Raw genomic sequence first — 21,874 nt, 5'->3', positions numbered from 1 at the left:
GTCGGAGCCCACTGCCAATTCCAACATACCCACTTCTTCTGGTCGCCATAGATGGCCTCCTCCAGGAAGCCGGACTCGATTGCTCCTCCGTGACGGGATTCCTGTCCTCTGAGATCCTATAGAATTTAAATGATACAGTCTAGTTTCTGCTCCCTGACTTCTCCCTGCATCTCTTCACACACACAACTCCCAAAGTCCTGAAAGTAAAATAAAATAATGAATAATTCTAATAAAAAAGGCTGGCTCCTGAGAAGGTAGAAGATTCCCTTCCCTCTGGGGAGCCGCTCTTCTCTCCTGACTTCATTCCATCCTTCACAACCCCTCTGGGGCCTCCTTTGCTTATTGCCACCGTGAGACACGGTGGTCATTTTGAGGTAAGATGATGATTCAGAGTCTGTCGCATTCAAAGTCTGTCGCATTCCCTGAAGCTCAGAACACGCATCCTACAGTCTGCAAATTTGGTGAAGAACAAATAGCCTCCTCACCTCTTCCTCTCCCTGCCCTGCCCATCAATCAAAGCCCTGTCTGCACCTCCCAGAGAGCAGTCTGCTTCTTGCAGGGTCTGATAATGAGTCCTTTAACCCAACAGGGTTAATTACAGGCTTGCAAGTTGGTGGTATAAAAAGCTAAAACTTTATAGACATTGAGTTATGTGTTCAGAAGTCATGCCTTCATGTGTACACTACTGACAGTGTATATATAGTTATGAAATTACATAAATGTATGTTTCCATATAGACTATTTATATAGAAGTGTCCATTTGAACTTTTTAAGTTGCCTCTAATTTCCAAGACCCTCACCCTAATCTCAAAGAGGCAACAAAGTAATGGGTTAAGAGATCCTGATTCCCTCACTTGTAGCTGAAAATTTGGGGTCAGTTATTTAAGATCTCTAGACCTCTGTTTCCTCACCTGTAAAATGATGATACTAACAGTAACTACCCCAAAAGAGGATTAAATGAGATGTCATGGTCAGACCATCTTGGTACACGGTATTCATGCATTACATTTTCCCTCATTTATTAGGGAGAAAAGTCTAGAAAAAGTCATACATTCATTCAATAAGCACTTCTTGTGCACCTATTATGCTCCAAGGTATCATGCAACGCACTGGGGCTGCAGAGAGAAACAAGACAGAGTCACCCGCTGCCAGGAGAGGAAAGACGTGTGTGGCAGAGATTAGGCTGCTAAACCAAAGTCAGCTTGCCCAGCTGCCTGGACACAGGGAAGACTGAACTTCTTGTTCCCAAGGGTGTGTTGGGGCCATGCGATCAGCTCAGGCCAATGAATTGTGAATGGAAGTGGCATGTCACTTCTGGCCTTAGACACTCAATTCCCAGGGCAGAATTTCCTTTTCTTGCCCCTGCCAATGTGACAGGAGAGGCAGCCTTTGAAAATCCAGACTCCTGAGTGACACCCAGCTTGAGTTGGCTCAAAATGAAGTCACTGAGACTTGGGGTGTTTGTTACCGCTGCATACACCAGCCTCAACTGATGCATCATGTAAGCAAACCCATTTCACAGCAACACAGCTAACGGCAACAGTCTAGGACTTGTATGGAATGTGCAGCAGAGAGAGGTGTGTGACTGACTCTTTGAGAAGAAACATATGTGTATCTTTAATATTCTGTTTTGAAAACATCTACAGTATTCTATTGGATTTCTTGCAATTTTGATGGCATTAATTCTGGCAATGCTTGAATTATAAAGATGGATAAGCTCCTGAGAATTTTTTTTTTTAACAATCGCAAGTTAATGTGATAAACTCCATGGCTGTTCAAGATTGTTTTTCAAAAACTTCCAGAACACAAGGAGAGGGGACACTGGGACCAATTTGGGCCCCCACATTAGGGTTTTCAATGTGGAAACCCTAATTTCCTTCCATGGAAAGATGTCTGCTTTGTGTCACATCCTGTTTGTTTTTTTTTTAAATTGAAGTACAGTCAGTTACAATGTGTCAATTTCTGGTGTACAGCATAATGTCCCAGTCATGCATAGACATACATATATTTGCTTTCATTAAAGATTATTATAAGATATTGAATATAATTCCCTGTGCTATACAGAATAAATTTTAAAATCTATTTTTGTATATAAGTGGTAAACATTTGCAAATTTCAAATACCCTAATTATCCCTTTTCACCCCCTTTCCCCCAGTAACCCTAAGATTGTTTACTATGTCTTCGAGTCTGTTTTTGTTTAGTAGATGAGTTCGTTAGTGTTCTTTTTCCTTCCTTCCTTCCTTCCTTCCTTCCTTCCTTCCTTCCTTCCTTCCTTCCTTTTCTTCCTTCCTTTTCTTTCTTTCTTTCTTTCTTTCTTTCTTTCTTTCTTTCTTTCTTTCTTTCTTTCTTTCTTTTCTTTCTTTCTTTCTTTTCTTTCTTTTCTTTCTTTTCTTTCTTTCTTTCTTTTCTTAAAGATTCCACATATGAGTGATATCATATGGTATTTTTCTTTCTCTTTCTGGCTTACTTCACTTAGAACGACGATCTCCAGGTCCATCCATGTTGCTGCAAATGGCATTATTTGATTCCTTTTTTTTATTCCTGAGTAGTATTCCATTGTATAAATATATCACAACTTCTTTATCCAGTCATCTGTCGATAGACATTTAGGTTGCTTCTATGTCTTGGCTATTTTATTTAGTCCTGCCATGAACATTGGGGTGCATGTATCTTTTCCAATTAGAGTTCCCTCCGGATACATGCCCAGGAGTGGGATTGCTGGATCATATGGTAGGTCTATTTTTAGTTTGTTGAGGAATCTACATACTGTTTTCCATAATGGCTGCACCAAACTGCATTCCCACCAGAAATGTAGGAGGGTTCCCTTTTCTGCACACCCTCTCCAGCATTTATCCTTTGTGGACTTTTTAATGATGGCCATTCTGACTGGTGTGAGGTGATACCTCATTGCAGTTTTGATTTGCATTTCTCTGATAATTAGTGATACTGAGAATTTTTTCATGTGTGTATTGGCCATTTGTATGTGTTCATTGGAGAATTGCTTGTTTAGGTCTTCTGCCCATTTTTGGATTGGGTTGTTTGGCTTTTTTGTTATTAAGATGTATGAGCTGTTTATATATTCTGGAAATTAATCCCTTGTCAGTCTCATCATTTGCAAATATTTTCTCCCATTCCGTAGGTTGTCATTTTGTTTTGCTTATGGTTTCCTTTGCTGTGCAAAAGCTTCACATCCCGTTTTAATTTCCAGAGTAACAAGGGTGTTTTTCTCCCAATTTTTTAAATTTTGAAAAATTTCAAACTTACAGAGAAATTGCAAGAATGATACTCAGTGAACACCCACATATCATAGGTTCAGCAACGTTTCTCATTTTACATTTTAGATAACTTTCTCTTTCCTTTTCCTCTCTGTCCACGCACCCCACCCCACCCCTCGACCTCGGCTGAATCTTAAAAGTTGCAGAGATGATGAATATCAGCTGTAAATATTTTGACATGTATCTCCTAAAAACAAAACACGTTCTTACTTGACCACATATAATTATCACACTCAAGAATTTTAACCCTGATACAAGATTATTATCTAATCTGCACTTTAGATTCAAATTTCCCAAGGTATTCTCAAACTTGTACTTTACTATTTTTTTTAAAAAATTTCCTCCATCTAGGATTAGGTATCGCATTTAGTTGTTGAGTTTCTTTAATCTTTTAACCAGGAATAGTCCTTACCCCTGTTATTTTGTTGTTCATGGAACTGCCTTTTGCAAACAGTGGTTTGGACAGTTTTCACTAGGGATACCCTTTTTATCCCGGAAAAAATGTCTAGAAGCTGGATTGCAATGGACTTTTAGGAAACAGCACTGACTCTGTTTAACCCAATGGTTCATCAGATCCCAAGTATCTTTTGGAAGCCTGATATCACTCTTATTACTGGTCCCTTTCCCTAAAATCTCGTGAGCCCTGGAGGGAAATGTACTGAACATAATGAGAGAAGACACAAAATCCCTTTCACTTATCCAGTCTTTGCGTTCTCTGTTGTACCTCAAAAGCAGAAGCGACTGCAGAGGTGTTTAAGTCTCCTTGTTAAAGCCGATTGCCAGCGCACACACGCAGCACGAACATTTTCTGATAAATTCCCTGAAACTCACGCCACACATTAGGCAGAAAGACAGCTGCCGTGTGAAGAAAAGGAGGGCAAGCAATTTGTTAACAACCCTGGAAAAAATACAGCCAGACTTCTCGACACCCAAGAGGCGCAGATTTTATTTGCTTAAAACCTCAGCGAGTCTCGCTAGAGAGGATTTCTTGCTCCCCGAACAGTTTCAAGGACGTTTCTGTTTTCCAACAGATCATGTTCGTGACACATTGCAAAGCTATGGAAAATGTTTTGTTTTTTCTTAATCGACGTGCCGCACACAGTTTATCTTTTCTGCCACTTGGAGATTCTGAGCTTTATTCCTGCCGTGCAATGCTAAGGTGCATCCAGAAGGTGTCAGCACCTCCATGGTAACCAGACGGTCGGGAGTCCGCCCCCTCCCACCACTTTATTTGAGGAGTAGTTCCCCAATGGGCCTCAAGGTGGCGCCAAAACCACAGGGCCGCACCAGCCGCCTCCAGGTGCAGGAGCTGGCGGCGCTGCGGGAGGACGCGATGCGGTGGAGGGGTCGGGGTCGTAGGGGTGGGAGGTGGGGGAGGGGTGCGGCAGTGACTCGAGTATCTTCTGCCTTTATCGTCGCTTATTATTCTAGTAACGCACAGGGTCCTCTGGGGCCCGGTTCAGTTTTCGGCTCACTGACAGCAAGGTCAAGAAAGGAAGAAATCAGCAGCCCCCAATCCAAAATACTTTGGCAGGAGAAAGAAAAGATCGGAAACATGGTTTTTGCAAAGTCCAGGTGTGTGGAAGGTGTTGTTTTAATAACCTGAACAAACATCTCTCCTGGAGTCCTACTGAGCGGAGAAGAAACCTAATTCCAGGGGCAAAGGAAAATGTCTCTCTCACCTTTTCTGTCTTGATTATAAGGATTTTTTCCCTCTCCCACCCCACTTTTTTTGGAGGGGGAGGGAAATAATTCAGGCAACTCAACCTATTTCTTTTCAGATGCCGCTGGTTTAAACCTGGACGTCCTTGTAAACAGAAACCCAGGCAGGAACTGCCATTTGGGAACTTATTTTCCATAGTCCTTAGCTATTTTGGTTTTTGCCCTGTGCTGTGATAAAGCTTTTTTTCTTTCTTTTTCTTTTAAACACCTCGTAAAAACAGAGTAAACAGTATTCCTCCAGGAAGTCTACAGACTGAGGAGTGTTTCTTGATCAATAGTTTGCATTTCCAGTAAAATTGTGAGAACTCAGGCTGCCTGTCACATACTCCAGGATAAAGACACTTTTTGCCAGAGGTTTTATTTTATTTTTTTTATTTTTGATGGATGTGAAAATGCTAGATGTATGAAAAATAATAAAGTTGTAGTGGGAGTTAGAAGGGTGGGGAGAATGCCGAACCATTCACCTGTGAGCTGAGGACTGGCAGCTTTATTTTACTTCGTTGCAAAAAAAAAAAAAAAAATCAAGTTAGAGAAAGAACCCAGAGCACCCATAAAAAAAACAGCAAATGTTTCAAAAGTAGAATGTTCCAGGTAATAGGAACCTACTCTGTATTTCCCCTTTGGTTTTGGATTTTTCAGGAGATAATACTGTTCATAGATAATGCCCATGCCTATTTTTGTCTTTTGTCCTTTTATTGAAAATGAATGAAGTGTCCCCAGAGCCTTCTTTTCATCTCCGTAGAAGCTAAGAGTGATGGTGGATTCTCTCAAACCCTTTTCCTAGGAATCTAATAAATATCTGATGGGAGAGTGAGGGGAAAAGGAATCCTGAAATAAAAAACTTTTATCTCAAGTATTCCCGACCCAGTCGGACAGAGGACCTCCAGAAGAATTCTGACCAGCATTTAGCCCTTCTTAGGGGTGTCCTGCCCCCTCAGGGAAGCTAGCAAAGGAGGACCCGATTATTCGAGGTGTTGAAGGAATACTCAGTCCACAAACAAACAAACTTCCCGGAATTCCTAGAGGGAAGGAGAAAGCTTTGAAGGGCGAAGGCCTCCCAGTCGTTTCAGGTCCACATCCCGGATAATACCCTCTCCGGGGGTGTCTTCAACCGTTTGTAATCGCTTGCCCCAACCTCCCACGGAGCCCCGGTGCCCAAATCACCTCATCAAATAGCAGCCCAGCAAAAAAGACTGAAATATAGACAGTCAACTTGGAGAATCCCAAGGGGGCTTCGCCAGGAGCGGGAGGTAGGGGCTGCGCGCCGGGGTTGCGGGTGCCAGCCGGCGCGGCCGCGGTTCGCAGCCCGCGCTAAGGACGCGCTTCTTGGCGAAGCCCCCTCGGAGAGCGGCTCGCGTCTCTCCTCGCGGGCAAAGGAACTCGGCTCAGCCGGGGCCGGGTGGCTGGAGCATTGTTCCCGCGTTTGGGGAGCGCGGGAGTCCGCTTGTCAAAGGGAATTTATCTCTGGGAAAAGGTGGAGAGGCTGCGAGGCTGGAGTCGGTGGGCGCAAGCGTCTACGCGGGAGCGGAAGGGGGGAACGAGTAAAATTATTTCACTCTCTTCCCCAAACCCCACAAAATTGTTCCCGATGTCGTGGACCATTTAACGAATCCACGGCGAATTTAGAGGATTATATTCTCAGGATATCGCTCCTTTCCCCACTGCGCCTTTCCCCCATGGACGCCTCGGCCTGCCTCCTCAGGTGGGGGTCAGGGCCACTCAGTTTCTATAATTTGCCTCTAAAACCTTTATAGGGCATTCTTGACGGCCCTAAGCCTGGAAACTCCCCGTTGGTTATTATTATTATTATTATTATTTTGCTTTAATAATGACAACGCCCAGCGGACGCCCCTCCACTCCAACCAGCACGTTCGCTTGGAATCCATTACACCTGGGCCCCGATAATTAGGAAATCTAATTATTCGCCTCATCACTCATTAATAAGAAAAAATAGTCTCAGGTTCTGTGCTACTTACAAGGTCTTTGGGGAGATATTGGACCACATTAATCAATTCGATTTTATATCTCAGACTAACTTTTATCTGCAAAGGAGCGTCGGTTCTTTTTCCCCTCTGGGCACGTGGGCCCATTAACCAAAATGTGATAATAAAATAAATTTTAATAAGATATAACTCTTTTTTAAAAAAAAAATCTTTTCAAGTTAAGACTGAGCTGCAGTGAAGTATGATTCTGCGCGGCTGGGTCTTAGAGCCGACGGATTCCGGCGCTCCTCATCCTGATTGGCGCCAAGTCCCCACAGCGGCTGGATTATTGGTCCAAAGTTCCCGGAGGGGGTGTGGCCGGAGCAAAGTAAAAACTCGCTTTCAGCAAGAAGACTTTTGAAACTTTTCCCAATCCCTAAAAGGGACTTTGCCTCATTTTCCGGGCTCGGCAGGGCAGCACTCTGGATCCCGGCTCGCTGACCCTCAGGGCTGCCGATTTACTGGGGGGCTTGGAGAGCCGCCCTCCCTTTCCTGACGCGGACCGAGGGGCCAGCCTCGGTCCACCGCGCGCAAGGCGTCTCTGCTCCGTCCCCGGCCGCCTGCCCGCCCGGGCTGCCACCCGCCGAGAATCGAGAGCGAGCAAGAGAGCAAGGGCCGGCGCTGCGCTCGCCGGGGCGCGCCCTCCAGGATGCTGCTCCGCCCGGTCCGCTGAAAACGAGCGTCCCTTCCCGGCCCGAAGGCGGGCGCCCAGCGCCGGCGCCTCCTCTAGCTCAGCCTTGAGGCTTCCAGGCGCCCGGGGTTCCCCGCGCCGGCTCCCTTCCTCCCTCTCTCGCTCGCGCTCGCTCTCCTAGGGCCTTCCTCGCGGTCCGTGCGCGCAGGCGGTGGCGTCTCGGACGCAGCATGCAGGCGCGCTACTCTGTGTCAGACCCCAACGCCCTGGGAGTGGTGCCCTACTTGAGCGAGCAGAATTACTACCGCGCAGCGGGCAGCTACGGCGGCATGGCCAGCCCCATGGGCGTCTACTCAGGCCACCCGGAGCAGTACGGCGCGGGCATGGGCCGCTCCTACGCGCCCTACCACCACCACCAGCCCGCGGCGCCCAAGGACCTCGTGAAGCCGCCCTACAGCTACATCGCGCTTATAACCATGGCGATCCAGAACGCGCCCGAGAAGAAGATCACCCTGAACGGCATCTACCAGTTCATCATGGACCGCTTCCCCTTCTACCGGGAGAACAAGCAGGGCTGGCAGAACAGCATCCGCCACAACCTCTCGCTCAATGAGTGCTTCGTCAAGGTGCCCCGCGACGACAAGAAACCTGGCAAGGGCAGCTACTGGACCCTGGACCCGGACTCCTACAACATGTTCGAGAACGGCAGCTTCCTGCGGCGCCGGCGGCGCTTCAAGAAGAAGGACGTTCCCAAGGAGAAGGAGGAGCGGGCCCACCTCAAGGAGGCGCCCCCGGCGGCGTCCAAGGGCGCCCCGGCTGGGCCCCCCCTAGCGGACGCCCCCAAGGAGGCCGAGAAGAAGGTGGTGATCAAGAGCGAGGCGGCGTCGCCGGCGTTGCCGGTCATCACTAAGGTGGAGACGCTGAGCCCCGAGAGCGCGCTGCAGGGCAGCCCACGCAGCGCGGCCTCCACGCCCGCCGGCTCCCCCGACGGCTCGCTGCCGGAGCACCACGCAGGCGCGCCCAACGGGCTGCCCGGCTTCAGCGTGGAGAATATCATGACGCTGCGAACGTCGTCGCCGGGAGGCGAGCTGAGCCCTGCGGCTGGGCGCGCAAGCCTGGTGGTGCCGCCGCTGGCGCTGCCCTACGCCGCCGCGCCGCCCGCCGCCTACGGCCAGCCGTGTGCGCAGGGCCTGGAGGCAGCGGGCGCCGGGGGCTACCAGTGCAGCATGCGCGCCATGAGCCTGTACACTGGGGCCGAGCGGCCGGCGCACATGTGCGTCCCGCCCGCGCTGGACGAGGCCCTCTCAGACCACCCGAGCGGCCCCACGTCGCCCCTGAGCGCCCTCAACCTCGCCGCCGGCCAGGAGGGCGCGCTCGCCGCCGCCGGCCACCACCACCAGCATCACGGCCACCACCACCCGCAGGCGCCGCCGCCCCCGCCGGCTCCCCAGCCCCAGCCGGCGCCGCAGCCCGGGGCCGCCGCGGCCCAGGCAGCCTCCTGGTATCTCAACCACAGCGGGGACCTGAACCACCTCCCCGGCCACACATTCGCAGCCCAGCAGCAGACTTTCCCCAACGTCAGGGAGATGTTCAACTCCCACCGGCTGGGGATTGAGAACTCGACCCTTGGGGAACCCCAGGTGAGCAGCAACGCGAGCTGTCAGCTGCCCTACAGATCCACGCCATCTCTCTACCGCCACGCGGCCCCGTATTCCTATGACTGTACGAAATACTGACCTGCCCCGGCCCGCTCCGGCTATGCCTCCCAGACGCTACCCTCTCAGACAGTTCAGGCAGCAGAGATGCAAAAAACCCCAAAACATGCCCACCGCTTTTTCGCTGACCCGGGAGCAGAGAGAGCGCGCGCACCAGCCTCCTCCCTCTGCGAAGCTGCAGGTAACTTTAATTCGCCGCCCCGTTTCTGAGACCCCAAGAAGCCCCTGTACAGGGACGCGGCCCAGCGAAATGAATATTGGTTTAAAAATCCCCCTCCCCTTCCAGGAGGGCTGTGCTCACTGCTCCACTCGGGGTTTCAAAATTATAACTTATGGACCAAATCCCATAGCGACCCAGTAATGACTTTCTGTAGAGACCCCGGGTCTCTACAGATTATGTACGTGTTGTGTGTAATTTTAAATTTCTCTAACCGTGCTGTACAAATGTGTGGATTTGTAATCAGGCTATTTTTTGTTGTTGTTCAGAGCCATTAATATAATATTTAAAGTTGAGTTCACTGGATAATTTCTCATGTTGCCCATTTCTAACTGCCAAATTGAAAATTCAAGAAACTTATGTGGGGTTTCCCCCCCTGTACAATTATGAGATATAATTCTTTTCCCAGTTGTAGGTCTCTCACAAAACAAGAAAATAATTTATTTTTTGTTGTTGGCGGATAAAGAAGTCAAGTATCTGATACTTTTTATTTACAAAGTGTGATGGTGTTGTATAGTAGAGTCCTCCCCAAGCATTCCTAAAAGAAAAAAAAAACTAAAAATTTAACTTCACCTGTGTTTGTCTTATGTGGTCTTAATTGTTGTACTTGCCTTAAAATAAACCCATGTTGTTTTTCTGCCCAAAGTCCGAACAGTGTGTTTGTATTCTCAAATTAAAAAAAAAATTAAGGTGATTTCATGAATCCACCTGTTTTGTTATTCTTGTTACACAGGTGGGTAAACGTGTAGACCTCTACAGATGATCACAGGGGACTGGGGGACCCCCCCCCCGTCTTGCTAGTGTTAGAAAAGGCTTTCGATTAATTCAGAATCCCACCCTGACCAAGGCAATCAAGAAACAGTCCTGGCTGGACGTGGTTGCCTGAAGGACTGTGTGCCATAATGTCCTTTGCTGTAAAGCATTTTGTTAAATGCAGAAAAACATGCCAATAGTCAAAACAAACAGTACCATTCCGTCCCCGTGTCCAGCCATCTCCAATTTAGGAGGTGACAGAGGGGAGGATAAACATTTGCCATTTGCTAACAGCAAACCAGGGGGAGTCCTGCTTTCCCTTGATTTCCTAAAATGCGGACTTCCTTCCCCACTTTAAAGGTTTTCCAGAAAAGAATTTGAACTGGGATGGCGAAAATCCAAATGGGATTGATTTTGTTCCATTTCATGACCGTTCCTGGCGGTGGCCAGATCGGAGGTGAATTTCAGACCTCTTTACTTCTTGATTTGATTTCAAAATCTTTACCCTATTGCAGTGAAAAAATTTTTAACCTTATAGCCCTTCAAAAATAATGTACAATGCTTTTAAGAGTTTTAAATTTGTCAACTCTTCCAGGACTTCAAATGATAGATTATTTTTCTTTTCAGTTCTGGTATTTCATCTTCCAAATTTTAAATAGCAATACAACCTTTGTGAGGTGTGGCGGCGGGGGCAGGGGCGGCTTTATTATACGTTTCACTGGCTAAAACACACAACTCCCCTCCTGGTCTCTGTGTGTGACTTTGGGGGCCAGAGCCCCAAACTGGGAATTAGTTCCCACCCCAGCAGGTGAGCTGTACCTTTGGAAGATGATGATTTTCCAAAAGGTGATTTTGCTTGATGCAGTGGCCTTGACCGTAACCTGGGTGTTAAGTTGTTTTAAGCATGGTATTTTGTCTCTATGTTATGCTGAACAGAATTGGGCAAAGTGTGAGCATAATAATTGTCCCCATCTGTGGGACACAGATTCTTCTCATCTGTGGCCCCAGAGGTGGCACCTGGTTGAGACTTAAAGACTGAGTTTTATGCCTTTTCACAACCGCAGAAGAGGGGAGTCCGCGCTGGGTGCCTGCTTTTCAGCAGGGCCGCGGGCTGCCGAGCTCGTCTGCGTGAGGTGGACCAGAGAGAGAGAGGAGCGGGTTTCACTTGACTCCCGTTTGCTTTATGCTGTTCGCGCAGCAGAGGAGAGCGGTCTAGCTGGCTTTCCCTTCCCCCAGATGTCTGAGAGAGGCCCCCCTGAAAGCCTGCCTTCGCCCTAAGATGTGGAACGCACAGGAGGTCTCAGAGACACGGGGAAAAGCGCGGAGAGAGAATCGTAAGGAAGGGGTCAGAGGTCTGGTCGGCCCGGGACACCGCGCCGGGGCCTCCTACCTTGGGGAAGGCCTCTTAAACAAGTCCCCGCTGTGCGCCGGCCACTCGCCCGAGCGGGTAGATCGAGAAGGTTCCTCCACCCCGAGCGGGCCACGGCGAGGGGCCCTTCCGTTCCCCTGGGAACGTGGGCACCCAGGGCACTGTGTTGGGGGCTTCGGCAGGCCGCCGGCGGCGTCAGAGAGGAGGCGCCCGTCAGGCCGGACCCCCGAAGGCTCCCGCCGTCGCAGGCCCGGGAGGGAAGGCCGCCGCGTGCGGGCGCTGCGCTCGGAGCCAGGCTCCGCCCGGCCTTCAGCAGCCGGCGCGGACCGAGGGGCTCCGCGGCCGCGGGGCGCCTGCTGCTCCCGCGGAGTGCGAAGGGCCGGCCCCGGGCTGAGCGCGCGGAGCCCCGGCGCCGCCCGGCCGTCCGCCGCCGGCGTGCGTGCACTGCGCGGGGCGCGGGGCGCGGGGCGGCTGCCTCCACGCATCCGCTCGCCGCGCTCCTCGGGAGCCCTTCCGGAAAGGGGGAAAGGAGGTCCGGGGAATGCCGGCCGCAGGCTGCCGGGACCCCTTGCTCGGCGGCTCACTCAACGCCGTCTGCATGAAGCTGTGTCTGATAGCCTTGTTCCTACCTGACCCAGGAAGACCCAGTTCAGCAGGTGTCAAAAATTCTGCAAATAAAATGGAAGCGACCCAAACACCACAACAGAGACTGTTTCCCACGGAGTTAATCCTGGGTCCCTGACTGGCCTTGGCTGGGTGGACTGTGTCTCTAACAGGGTCCAGTTGTGACAGTCGCCGGCGGCCAGAGAGACCCGGTGGCCTTTGAGCATCCGGCTTATTCTAAGCCCTGGAGAGGCTGCAGCTGGAATAGCCTCTGCTTCTTGTAAGACTTGAGAGACACCCCAAGCTCGCCGCTTTCAGGGAGAGAGACTGCAAGCTGGGCCACTCTCCCATGGCCAGACTTGGGTCTGTGGCTGGGTGGCCCTCACTGCCCTAATTCAAGTGGCTTGTCCCCTAGGACCCAAAATTGGTGGCAACATGCATCCTCTAATTTCTGGAGCGCTGGGCTGGGGTTAGAGGACCACATCTCACTGTGTGAACAAGCTCCTCCCCTCCCTGGCCTTGGTCAGTCTTCTCACTTGTAAAATGAGCAGGTGAGTGCAAGGGCATTTTGGGCACCCCAGCTGTTCCTTCCTGCATAGCCCAGCTCCAGCCACCACCCGTCACTTACCCTGCTCCCCTTCCCTACCAGCAAGAAATGAAGGTCAGAAGTTAGAGGGAGAAAAAAACTCGAGTCCTGGGAACTTCAGCATTTGGGTCATAAATCTTTTGGGGTCCATCTCCTCCCCTTTACCCCAAAAAGGCTGCCTGGGAGTCACCTTTTGGCCTGAGAGAGGCTTGTGAGCTTCACTCAAAGCATAGAGCAGAGCTCCCAGGTTCCAGTGGAAAATGAGCCCCCGTGGCTGAGTGCTTCCTTCCTCCATCCTCATCCCCACCCCAAATCCAAAAACCTGGACAGGGGTGTTGGGCAAGGTTGGCCAATGGGAAGTTATTGATAATAACCATAATAACCATAAACCTGAGGGTGGGTGGAGAGAGCGACTCAGAGAAAAGACACTCGTTGATGAGTGAGCAGAACCAAGTTTCTGGAGGAAGCACTGGGGTCTCGGAGCCTCAGGGGATGTGTGCCTGCGTCGTCAGGACCATGCACTCCCGCAGCCCAGGGTGTGGTGGAAGTGACAGTAGAGACCTGAGGCTGGATGCCCTGGGTGCGGCCAGGCCGAGGATGGCTGGTAGTGGGGGGCCAGACTCCCCACTCCAGGTGAGCGAGATGCACTGGTCAGAGCCATCCAAGTGACTTCTGGCACCACATACTTGACATGCTTTCCCAAACTTTGAGAAGCATTCCTGCCTGCCTCTTCCTTCCATGGCCTCAGCTCACCAAGGCATTTGAAATGTTTGCTTTTCGACACAGGCATGTAAGGCAGGGGCAGAAAGTTGCAGGGAGTTTGGAAGGCTGGGCAGCTGCCTTCCTGACAGGGACAGCCGCTGCTCCTGGGAAGACACCACCGCCTCAGCTTACGCGAGCATTCCCCACCCTTCTGCAACGTTTCTGCTCTGCAGCAAAAGCAGAAGGGCGTTGCTTGCATGGGGTTCGATTCTTGTAGGTGTCTCTTTGGTGCCATGGTTTTTCCTGTGTCGGGTCAGCGGGGATTTTATCCTGGGGCTGTGAGGGTGTGAAAGCTGAAATGGAAGGAGCGAGTGGGCTGCCAGCTTGATGAGCTGGCTGGCATCCATGGTCCCTTTAAGGGAGTGGAGTTGGGGAGCACTGGGGGGCTTCCGTCCTCCGGGCATGGGGTACTGCTGTGTGCTCAGTCTCTATGGCCACCCAGGCTGGGAAGTCGTGGAGGCCAGAGAGGCCGCCTGACCTCACGGAGGCTCAGTGGCCCTTGGCCCTGTGCCTTACGTATCCAACAGCCCCTCTGGGGCGCTCTTGCTGCCCTCACGTTATTCTTACAGACAGGCTCCCCAGTGGAGACTTTCTCTCTAAGCTGAATCCACATGCACCAACTCAGGGCCTACGCACAGGTCAACTGAGGGCTCAGATGACCTCGGGCACATTACCTCAAGCTCTCTGGACCCACTTCTCAACTGGAAAAATGATGGATCACGAATAGGGTTATCCTGAGGATCAGTGGGCCCAACGCCCGCTGGGAAAGTGCTTTGATAATGTCTAGTGCACAGTAAGGACTGTTAGCTATTTGGATTTACCTGGATAACAGAAGAGGAAGGATTGTTGAGTCTCAGTTAATTGCATATGTCAGGCTAAATGCGATATCCTTGGGCAGGGCCCTGCCCAGGCCCTAACTGCCCCTGCTCACTGGGCTTCAATCAGCATTAGCTGACCGGCCAACCATAAGCTTCATGGCTCACTTCTCCCAAGAGGAGCAAAAGACACTGCTCCCTGATCCTTTCAAGGGGGGAGAGGAGGGTAAGGGGGGGGAAGGGCTTCTCTGGTTTTGGTGGGATATAAAGGACTGGGTCTCCCACTTACAATGTCCCAAATTTCCCAGCTCTGGGGACCCACCTCTCTCTCCTCTCCAGAGGGCCCCTCCCCTTTGATTACTCCAGACACACCTCTCAGCCTCTGTGGACACCTGAGGGTGTCTGACCTCAGTGAATCCACCAGTGAAGGAAACCCTGTGGGTTCCAATCCCTGTTCTATTTAATACCTCCATTGTCTTCAGGTACTCTGTGCTGGGCCTCAGTTTCATCATCTGTGAAATGGGTGAATCCACTCCCCTACCCCATCTTTCACAGACACTGCCAGGGTTCTCAAGAGAATTTCCACTGGGCCTTTAGCATCCACACACAATAGCTACTATAACGTGATTGTTTTCCTGTCTTTGGAACACTTCCTCCTAGGAGACCCGAGGTGAGTTAACTTTCTGGCCTCAGTTTCCTGGTCTGTGGAATGGGAATGATAAAGATTTCTGTTCCTTAGGACTTAGTACGAGGAAAGCACTTACAGCAGTGCCGGCACGTAGTAGTCTTCAAGTCATGATTAGTTATTAATATTGTCCTTATCATCAACCTCCTCTCTGGCACTTTTATGTCGTCAGTAAGGAGACCGGGCTGAGGGATCCCTGCATCTCTCCACCCTCACTCTTCTCACATGTATGGTAGAATCATATATATGTGTATACACACATATATAATTTGTAACCTGTCTTCCCACTTAGAAAAGTGATGCAGATATTTGGAAATATGACGCCATCATCGTTAACTTGGATGCCTGCTTTTTAATTTACCGGTGGAGCGGAAGAAAGGTAGATGGGGGTGGGGTGGGAGGAGCTCCTGTCTCTGTCCCTTCAGCCTTTCCCCCTGAGGCCTCTTTGGGCCAGGCTACTGCCTGGCCTTCGCTCACCTGGCCTTCCCAAGGAGCAGGCTTTCTGCCAGGCAGCTGGAAAGGGTACTCTCTGCTCTTACCCCTCAACAAACCTTATTTGTGCTTGGGCCCCAGAGTTGGGAACCGCCACGGTCCTTCCCGAAGCGTGATTTCAGGGCCTTTCTGCAGGCTGGAAGCTGCACTCCCACTGACTTCAGAGATGAAGGTGCTTTTCTGGGATCTGAAGGCTTATGAACCTGCAAGGGACTTGCAGTGTCCTCATCTGGCTCTCTGAGACACTCAGTCGGCCAGCTGTCTCCCAGGCTTGGCTGATCCCCACTGAGCCTCCGATCGGTCCTCACCCACCAGGCTTCCGCACGAGGGCGCATCCATGCTCCTGCACTCTGTGCTTTTGCCCTGCACTCCCCGGAAATAAGTCCCAGCTCGGGGTTCCTTCCTACAAAGTCCTCTCCTAAGTTCAAGTTACACACGTCACCTGAGAGCCCAGGATTCTCCCGGCGCCCAGAGCCAGGCTGGGGCGCTCTGCTGGAGGTCTGTGGCTGGAGCCTCCCATAGAGGCTGCTAACTGCTGCAAACACGTGGGGGCTGGACCGGCCTCTCCAAACCGCAACTAGAACTGGCTTATTCTCTCTGCTATCAGTGCCCCGCCCACCAGCTGCGCTGGTCTCCGCCTGCGTCCCGCCCATGCCCAAACTGGGCGGTGATTATTATTGCACGAATTCAAGCTTGGATTCGCCTTAGCGTTTAGAAGGAGCGCGGCTGCAGAGCGCCTTTAGGGAAAGGCAGGGGTGTGAGTGCTGGGCTTCGGGTGCCCCAGGCAACTCCAGGAAGGGCTCCGGGTGCGGAGTGGGGGATCCACATAGCGACACTCGTTTGTCTCTTCCTCTGGATCTGTCAGAGTCGACACCTAGTGGGATCCAGACTTGATCTTGCTAGTCAGGAGGGGCTGGGTGGCTCCGGAGACTGTGGGACCTGTGGGTTGCAAAAGCGTGGACACTGAGGTTCTCTTCCCATCTCGGGGTGAAAGGTGTGCTCTGATGAAAGCCAGACACTCAGAGCAGACAGCGCCTGCCCCTCTTGCTAGCGGGCCGCCCCCAGGCCCAAGGCCACTGCTCAGGTTAGAAATGGAGCGCTGGGGACCGAGGCCTGGAGGTGTCCCCCGCCCTGGCCTGGCATTCCCTCACGCCCTGCCTGCACCCAAACCGGTTTTTCGACCCTGATGGAGGCTTCCTTTTCCATATTTCAAATGTATTTGCTCCCCACACGGTCCCCCCGGAACCTCCAAACACATGAGATATCTTCTGGATTCCCCATTTTGGAGCAGGATTTTCCCTGTTTTTCGGTGTTCAGTTTTGACCTGAGCACTGGCAGCCAGTCCCCAGCATGGGGTCGCCTCCCTGTTACAGCAGCAGTGGCAGACTTCCCCCCTCCAATTAATGCACGTTTGTTGTGTCTCCCAATTCCGGGGGGGGGGCTCGTGGGCAGGGCCCCCCACCTGCCATCCTCACCCCTCCCTCTTCTCTTGGGCATTCGTGTAATTTATTAAATGAAATGCTAATTCAGTTATCCAGAGCTCTTTTTTTTCTTTCCATATTCAGCAGCGATTGTAAACAGGAACTAGTCACGCTATGTGCCCCCCCACCACGCGGTGACGTGGGGGAAGGGACACCTCCTTCTACATCGGCATCACTTAGGCTTTTGATTCAAGTATGGACGTGGCTAAATGTAAAATAAGATGGGGGTAGGGGGTGCTTACACCCCAGGGTGAGTGGGTGGCGGGGGGTGGGGTAGGGTGGGTGGAGAGTGAGCAGGCTTCCCAAATGCTTAATGTAATCACGGGCCAGCTGCGTGCACTTGTAAAGTTGTTATAACCCCCTCCTTGTTATAAACAGGAAAGCGCAGAATATAAAGCAAGAGACCCGCATTCACAAATACCAGCTCTCCCGCGCCAGCTGCCAAATTCCCCTTTTATGGTGTTCCTCCCTTGCAACCTCAGATCCATCAGAAAGACCTTAGTTTCTCCCCCTCCACTCTCCAAAGGCGTTTATTTTGAGACTTCCTCCAGCCGAGCCATGGACCTGGTACCTCCGCACACCCTCTCCGACTCTGCAGTGCCCTATGCCATTGGCTTTGGGACGAGCTGGGCTCCCGGAGTCCTCTTCCTCAGGTCTCCAGGGAGCCCTGAGGTGGAGGCTTGCCCCTGTTGGGATACTAGGCCCCCAGGGGGTACGCCCCCACCCCCAATTCCTCTGGGGGCATCCAGAGCATCTCTCCAAGGAGGGCCGCATACTCTTCAAGTCAGACTCCCATCTATTTCCTCTGAGACAGACATCTCCCCCGCCAAATATCTGAGAGTTCTCAAAGACCTCAGAAGGCAAGCTGTGAGGCTATGGCACCCACCCCTACAGCTCCCATTAGGCCTGGGGGAAGAAAAGGTCTTTTGTGGAAGCCTTAGGGTTTCGGGGCTCCCCCAAGCCAGAGGTAAAACGCCCCTCCCACCTCCACTCTCCTTCCTGGCCCGCCAGACCCTGCTCTGAGCCGCGGAGATCCACATCCTGCCTCACTGACTGTGTGTGCTTACAGCGTCAAGGGGTGGACGTGATATTTCAAACATCAGATCAGTGCGTTTATATATTGGGTGCCCGGAAATTTTTCCAAATAAACACAGCTTGATTCAACTTGGGTGGGCGGACTTATCAACAGACTAATTCTATAAACAAATGAAGGAATAACCCCGAAACCGATTGGCTGGTATCAAAAAGACACGTGGAGGGAAAAGCTTGGAGTTTTTCAGCAATGAAATTTTAATTAATGTGGGTGGGCTGAGAACACAGCGACTGTTTATCATAGACAATTTATTTTCCAGCGCTAAGTCAACATATAATAGCAAAGTTACAACAATTATTTAACATTTTTAAAGCCATGAAGAAGGGACAGAGTGCGCAGCGGCTGGGGAAAGCGGCAGAGCGGGAGACAGACGCAGGGCGGGCTCCCCGGGAGGGCCCTTGCGGCGCGGGGTGCAGTCCCTAAGCCACCCGGGTCGTCTGCGTTGCCGGGGGCGCAGCGCCGTCTCCGCTCGCCATGAGCCATCTCTTCAGTCCCCGGCTGCCTGCTCTGGCCGCCTCGCCCATGCTCTATCTGTACGGCCCCGAGAGACCCGGGCTGCCTCTGGCCTTGGCCCCCGCGGCCGCTCTGGCCGCCTCGGGCCGGGTGGAGCCCCCCCAGAAGCCGCCCTACAGCTACATCGCGCTCATAGCCATGGCGATCCAGGACGCGCCCGAGCAGAGGGTCACGCTCAACGGCATCTACCAGTTCATCATGGACCGCTTCCCCTTCTACCACGACAACCGGCAGGGCTGGCAGAACAGCATCCGCCACAACCTCTCGCTCAACGACTGCTTCGTCAAGGTGCCCCGCGAGAAAGGGCGGCCCGGCAAGGGCAGCTACTGGACGCTGGACCCTCGCTGCCTGGACATGTTCGAGAATGGCAACTACCGGCGCCGGAAGAGGAAGCCCAAGCCGGGCCCTGGGGCCCCGGAGTTCAAGCGCGCCCGAGCCGAGACGCACGAGCGCGGCGCAGAGGCGCAGCCGGAGGTGGGGCGCGGGGGAGTACTCCCCCGCCCGGCGACCCCCAGCCACGAGGGAGCTCCCGCGCGCCCCTCGCCCCTCCGGGAAGGCTCCTCTCCGCCCGCGCCCCTCCACTGGCCCGGGCCCGCGTCCGCAGAGGAGGACGCGGGGGACGCGCTCCAGGGCGCAGCGGCTGTGGCCGTCCGCCGGCCCGCGCGCACGATGGATGGCCCGGGGTCCCCTCCGCACCCCGCCTCCTGCAGCTCTCCGAAGAGTTCTTCGGACAAGTCCAAGAGCTTCAGCATAGACAGCATCCTGGCGGAACGGCAGGGGCAAAAGCCGGCTGGAGGGGGCGAGCTCCCGGGGGGAGCCAAGCAGGGCCCTGGCGGCTTCCTAGGCGCCTCGCTCCTGGCCACCTCCTCCAGCCTCCGTCCGCCTTTCAACGCTTCCCTGATGCTGGACCCGCACGTCCAGGGCGGCTTTTACCAGCTCGGGATCCCTTTCCTCTCCTATTTCCCTCTGCAGCTCCCCGACACGGTGCTTCACTTCCACTAAAGCCATCGGTGGCGAGGTTCTTTCCCCTGCCCGGGTCTGAGCTACTTGTGAGCGACCACGACTCCCACCGTGGGGTCAAGAAGTCACTTTTTTTTTTAATGATTTCCTCTGCGGACATGTGGATCCCGGGAAGTATCACCCACCTCTACGCACAGATGGGTACACCCCCACCTGCCTCCCGCAAGGCGCACCTTCCCAGAACCAGAGCAGCTTCGGGGATTTAAAGGACGCTTTCCCGCCAGGACTCGGGCATCCCAGACCTTCTACTGCCGGAGCAGGAGACTCCCTTGGCCTTAGGTCAGTCTGATGGCATGATCTTCTGCTAGCTACTCATGGCAGGCCCTGCCTGTCTGGGGAACGGGGGCCCAGACGACCTGAGGGCAGACAGATGGCCGCAGTGTGGTCCTTTCTATCTGAGAGCCACTATCTGCCCGTTGCTGGCTGGGCAGTGGCTTAGGCCTTGGCTTTGAACCCACCAGAGTGGGGGGTGTTTGAAGCTAGGTTTGTCCCTGAAGTCCAGTTGTGGGGATGCTGGGAGTGACCCCTGTTTTTCAGGTTCCTTAGCAGATCCTAGGGCTTGGGGAGGACTTGGGACCAACGTTCAGGTGAAAGCTGAGAAACCACACTTTTATTTTAAATAGAGAAGTTTCCTCTTTTTTCCTTCCTAGACCATAAAAGGAATATGCTATATTCTTTGGCTAAACCCTTGACTCGTTTTACTATAAGGATCGCCCTGTGAAAACGTCGACATTAACAACTTCTATTAAGAAAGTGCACTCTGTATAATATAGCATTTTGTTGCATTATGATAGCTTGTTGATCAACACGTATGTTTCCCAATGCGTGTTTCCCACAACAGCAGCCCTCCTGTCTCTTCGTTTTTGTGTTTAAAGGATCAAAAGACTCTGAGGACACCGGAAGTGCGTCAGGGGGAGGGAAGAGGTCTCGGGCAACAGAGGAGTTTTGATTCCCATGTTTTTCTCAAGACCTAGGTTTGATGTTGTTACCTTTTCTAGAATTGTGTAGTGAAGGACTACTTTCAATCAAAAGCGTTGGGAGAAGCAAACACGTGGGAAGCAGGCAGAGGGAGAGATGGGTCAGGGCCCGGCAGAACATGGCATGCATCAGGGCGGCTCTCTGGACCCCAAGGAACGGGAGGCTGGAGGGAGGCTTCCCAGCCTGCAGCCCCGGCCTGGCAGGCCCAGGGCCTGCAGCTAAATAAACACCTTATGGAGGTGACTAGGAGTCTGGTGCAGGGCCGGGAGGCAGGGAGCCACCTCCACAAAGGTCTGGTTATGGAAGTTGAGAGTTTCGCAGCCCGGTTCAGCTTGGAACTTTTGGAAAATGCACGTAACCTCTTATGGTATCTCTCTTTAGGTTGTTTTGGCAATTCTGAAACTTGACTCCCTGAGCCTCCAAGTTACTTTATCTGATGTGGGAAAATCACAGTCAGTCATGAGTTCTTGGAGACAGGCAGAGATAGGTCTATGAAATAACTTTTTCAAGCAGTTTCCATGACTTATATAAAAGTGAACACGAACTTTACATCAAGAGAGCTTATTGGTAACATGTTGGAAAGGATATTTCGGACAAGCGTAATAACTTAATAATTAGTAGGCACAGAGATGACTTGCTGAAAATTCATCCTGAAAGCCGTGTGCTACCTACCCAAACGTGTGTCCGTGACCACGCCCTGCCCAGGCTGGTGGGAACACTTCGGCGAGCTTCAGTGTCCTTGATTTTAAGAACTTTGATGAGGTCCTGTGGTTGAGGTCCAGGGTCACTGTGATTAACTCAAAATGTAGTACAAGGGCCATCATTGGATGTTTTGTTATCCCGACGTCTCAGCACCTGTGAATAAAGTTGTTTTTTCATTAACCTCTCAGTGACTGGCTCAATGGATGGGGCGGGGGTGGGAATAAACAAACCAGGTAACAGGAAAAGGGAGACTGGGGTTGCATCTGGGAACCCCGTCAGCATCTTGGGGGGCTCTGGCTTCCGGGGTGGGGTGCACACATAGACTGCAGGGGCCAGAGCTGAAAACCCCAGGACCAGAGGATGCTGCCTGCATGTCAGCAATACGATGAGAACCCCCTCACTGTACAGAACGTGTTTCCAATGTTTCCTTTTTATGTTTGATTTGCTATCTTGTGTGCTTTTAATGTACATGTGGCTGT

At 52.1% G+C, this 21,874-nt stretch overlaps 2 protein-coding genes across 2 annotated transcripts; both read left to right on the top strand.

Annotated features, from left to right (window-relative positions):
* Nucleotides 1–7,356: 7,356 nt before the first annotated feature.
* FOXC2 (forkhead box C2) lies at nucleotides 7,357–10,188 on the top strand. The gene has a single exon (XM_031436623.2). The coding sequence runs from the start codon at nucleotides 7,842–7,844 to the stop codon at nucleotides 9,345–9,347; it is 1,506 nt and encodes a 501-aa protein (XP_031292483.2). The 5' UTR covers nucleotides 7,357–7,841; the 3' UTR covers nucleotides 9,348–10,188.
* An 8,184-nt stretch (nucleotides 10,189–18,372) lies between these two features.
* On the top strand, nucleotides 18,373–21,575 carry FOXL1 (forkhead box L1). The gene has a single exon (XM_031436624.2). It carries the CDS (start codon nucleotides 18,657–18,659, stop codon nucleotides 19,695–19,697), a length of 1,041 nt encoding a protein of 346 aa, XP_031292484.1. The 5' UTR covers nucleotides 18,373–18,656; the 3' UTR covers nucleotides 19,698–21,575.
* The last annotated feature ends 299 nt before the right edge of the window (nucleotides 21,576–21,874 follow it).

The sequence above is a fragment of the Camelus dromedarius genome, chromosome 23 (assembly GCF_036321535.1).
Source record: "Camelus dromedarius isolate mCamDro1 chromosome 23, mCamDro1.pat, whole genome shotgun sequence".
NCBI lineage: Eukaryota > Metazoa > Chordata > Mammalia > Artiodactyla > Camelidae > Camelus > Camelus dromedarius.
Note: the sequence above shows the minus strand (reverse complement) of the source record. Positions and strands in the feature narration are given on the sequence as shown.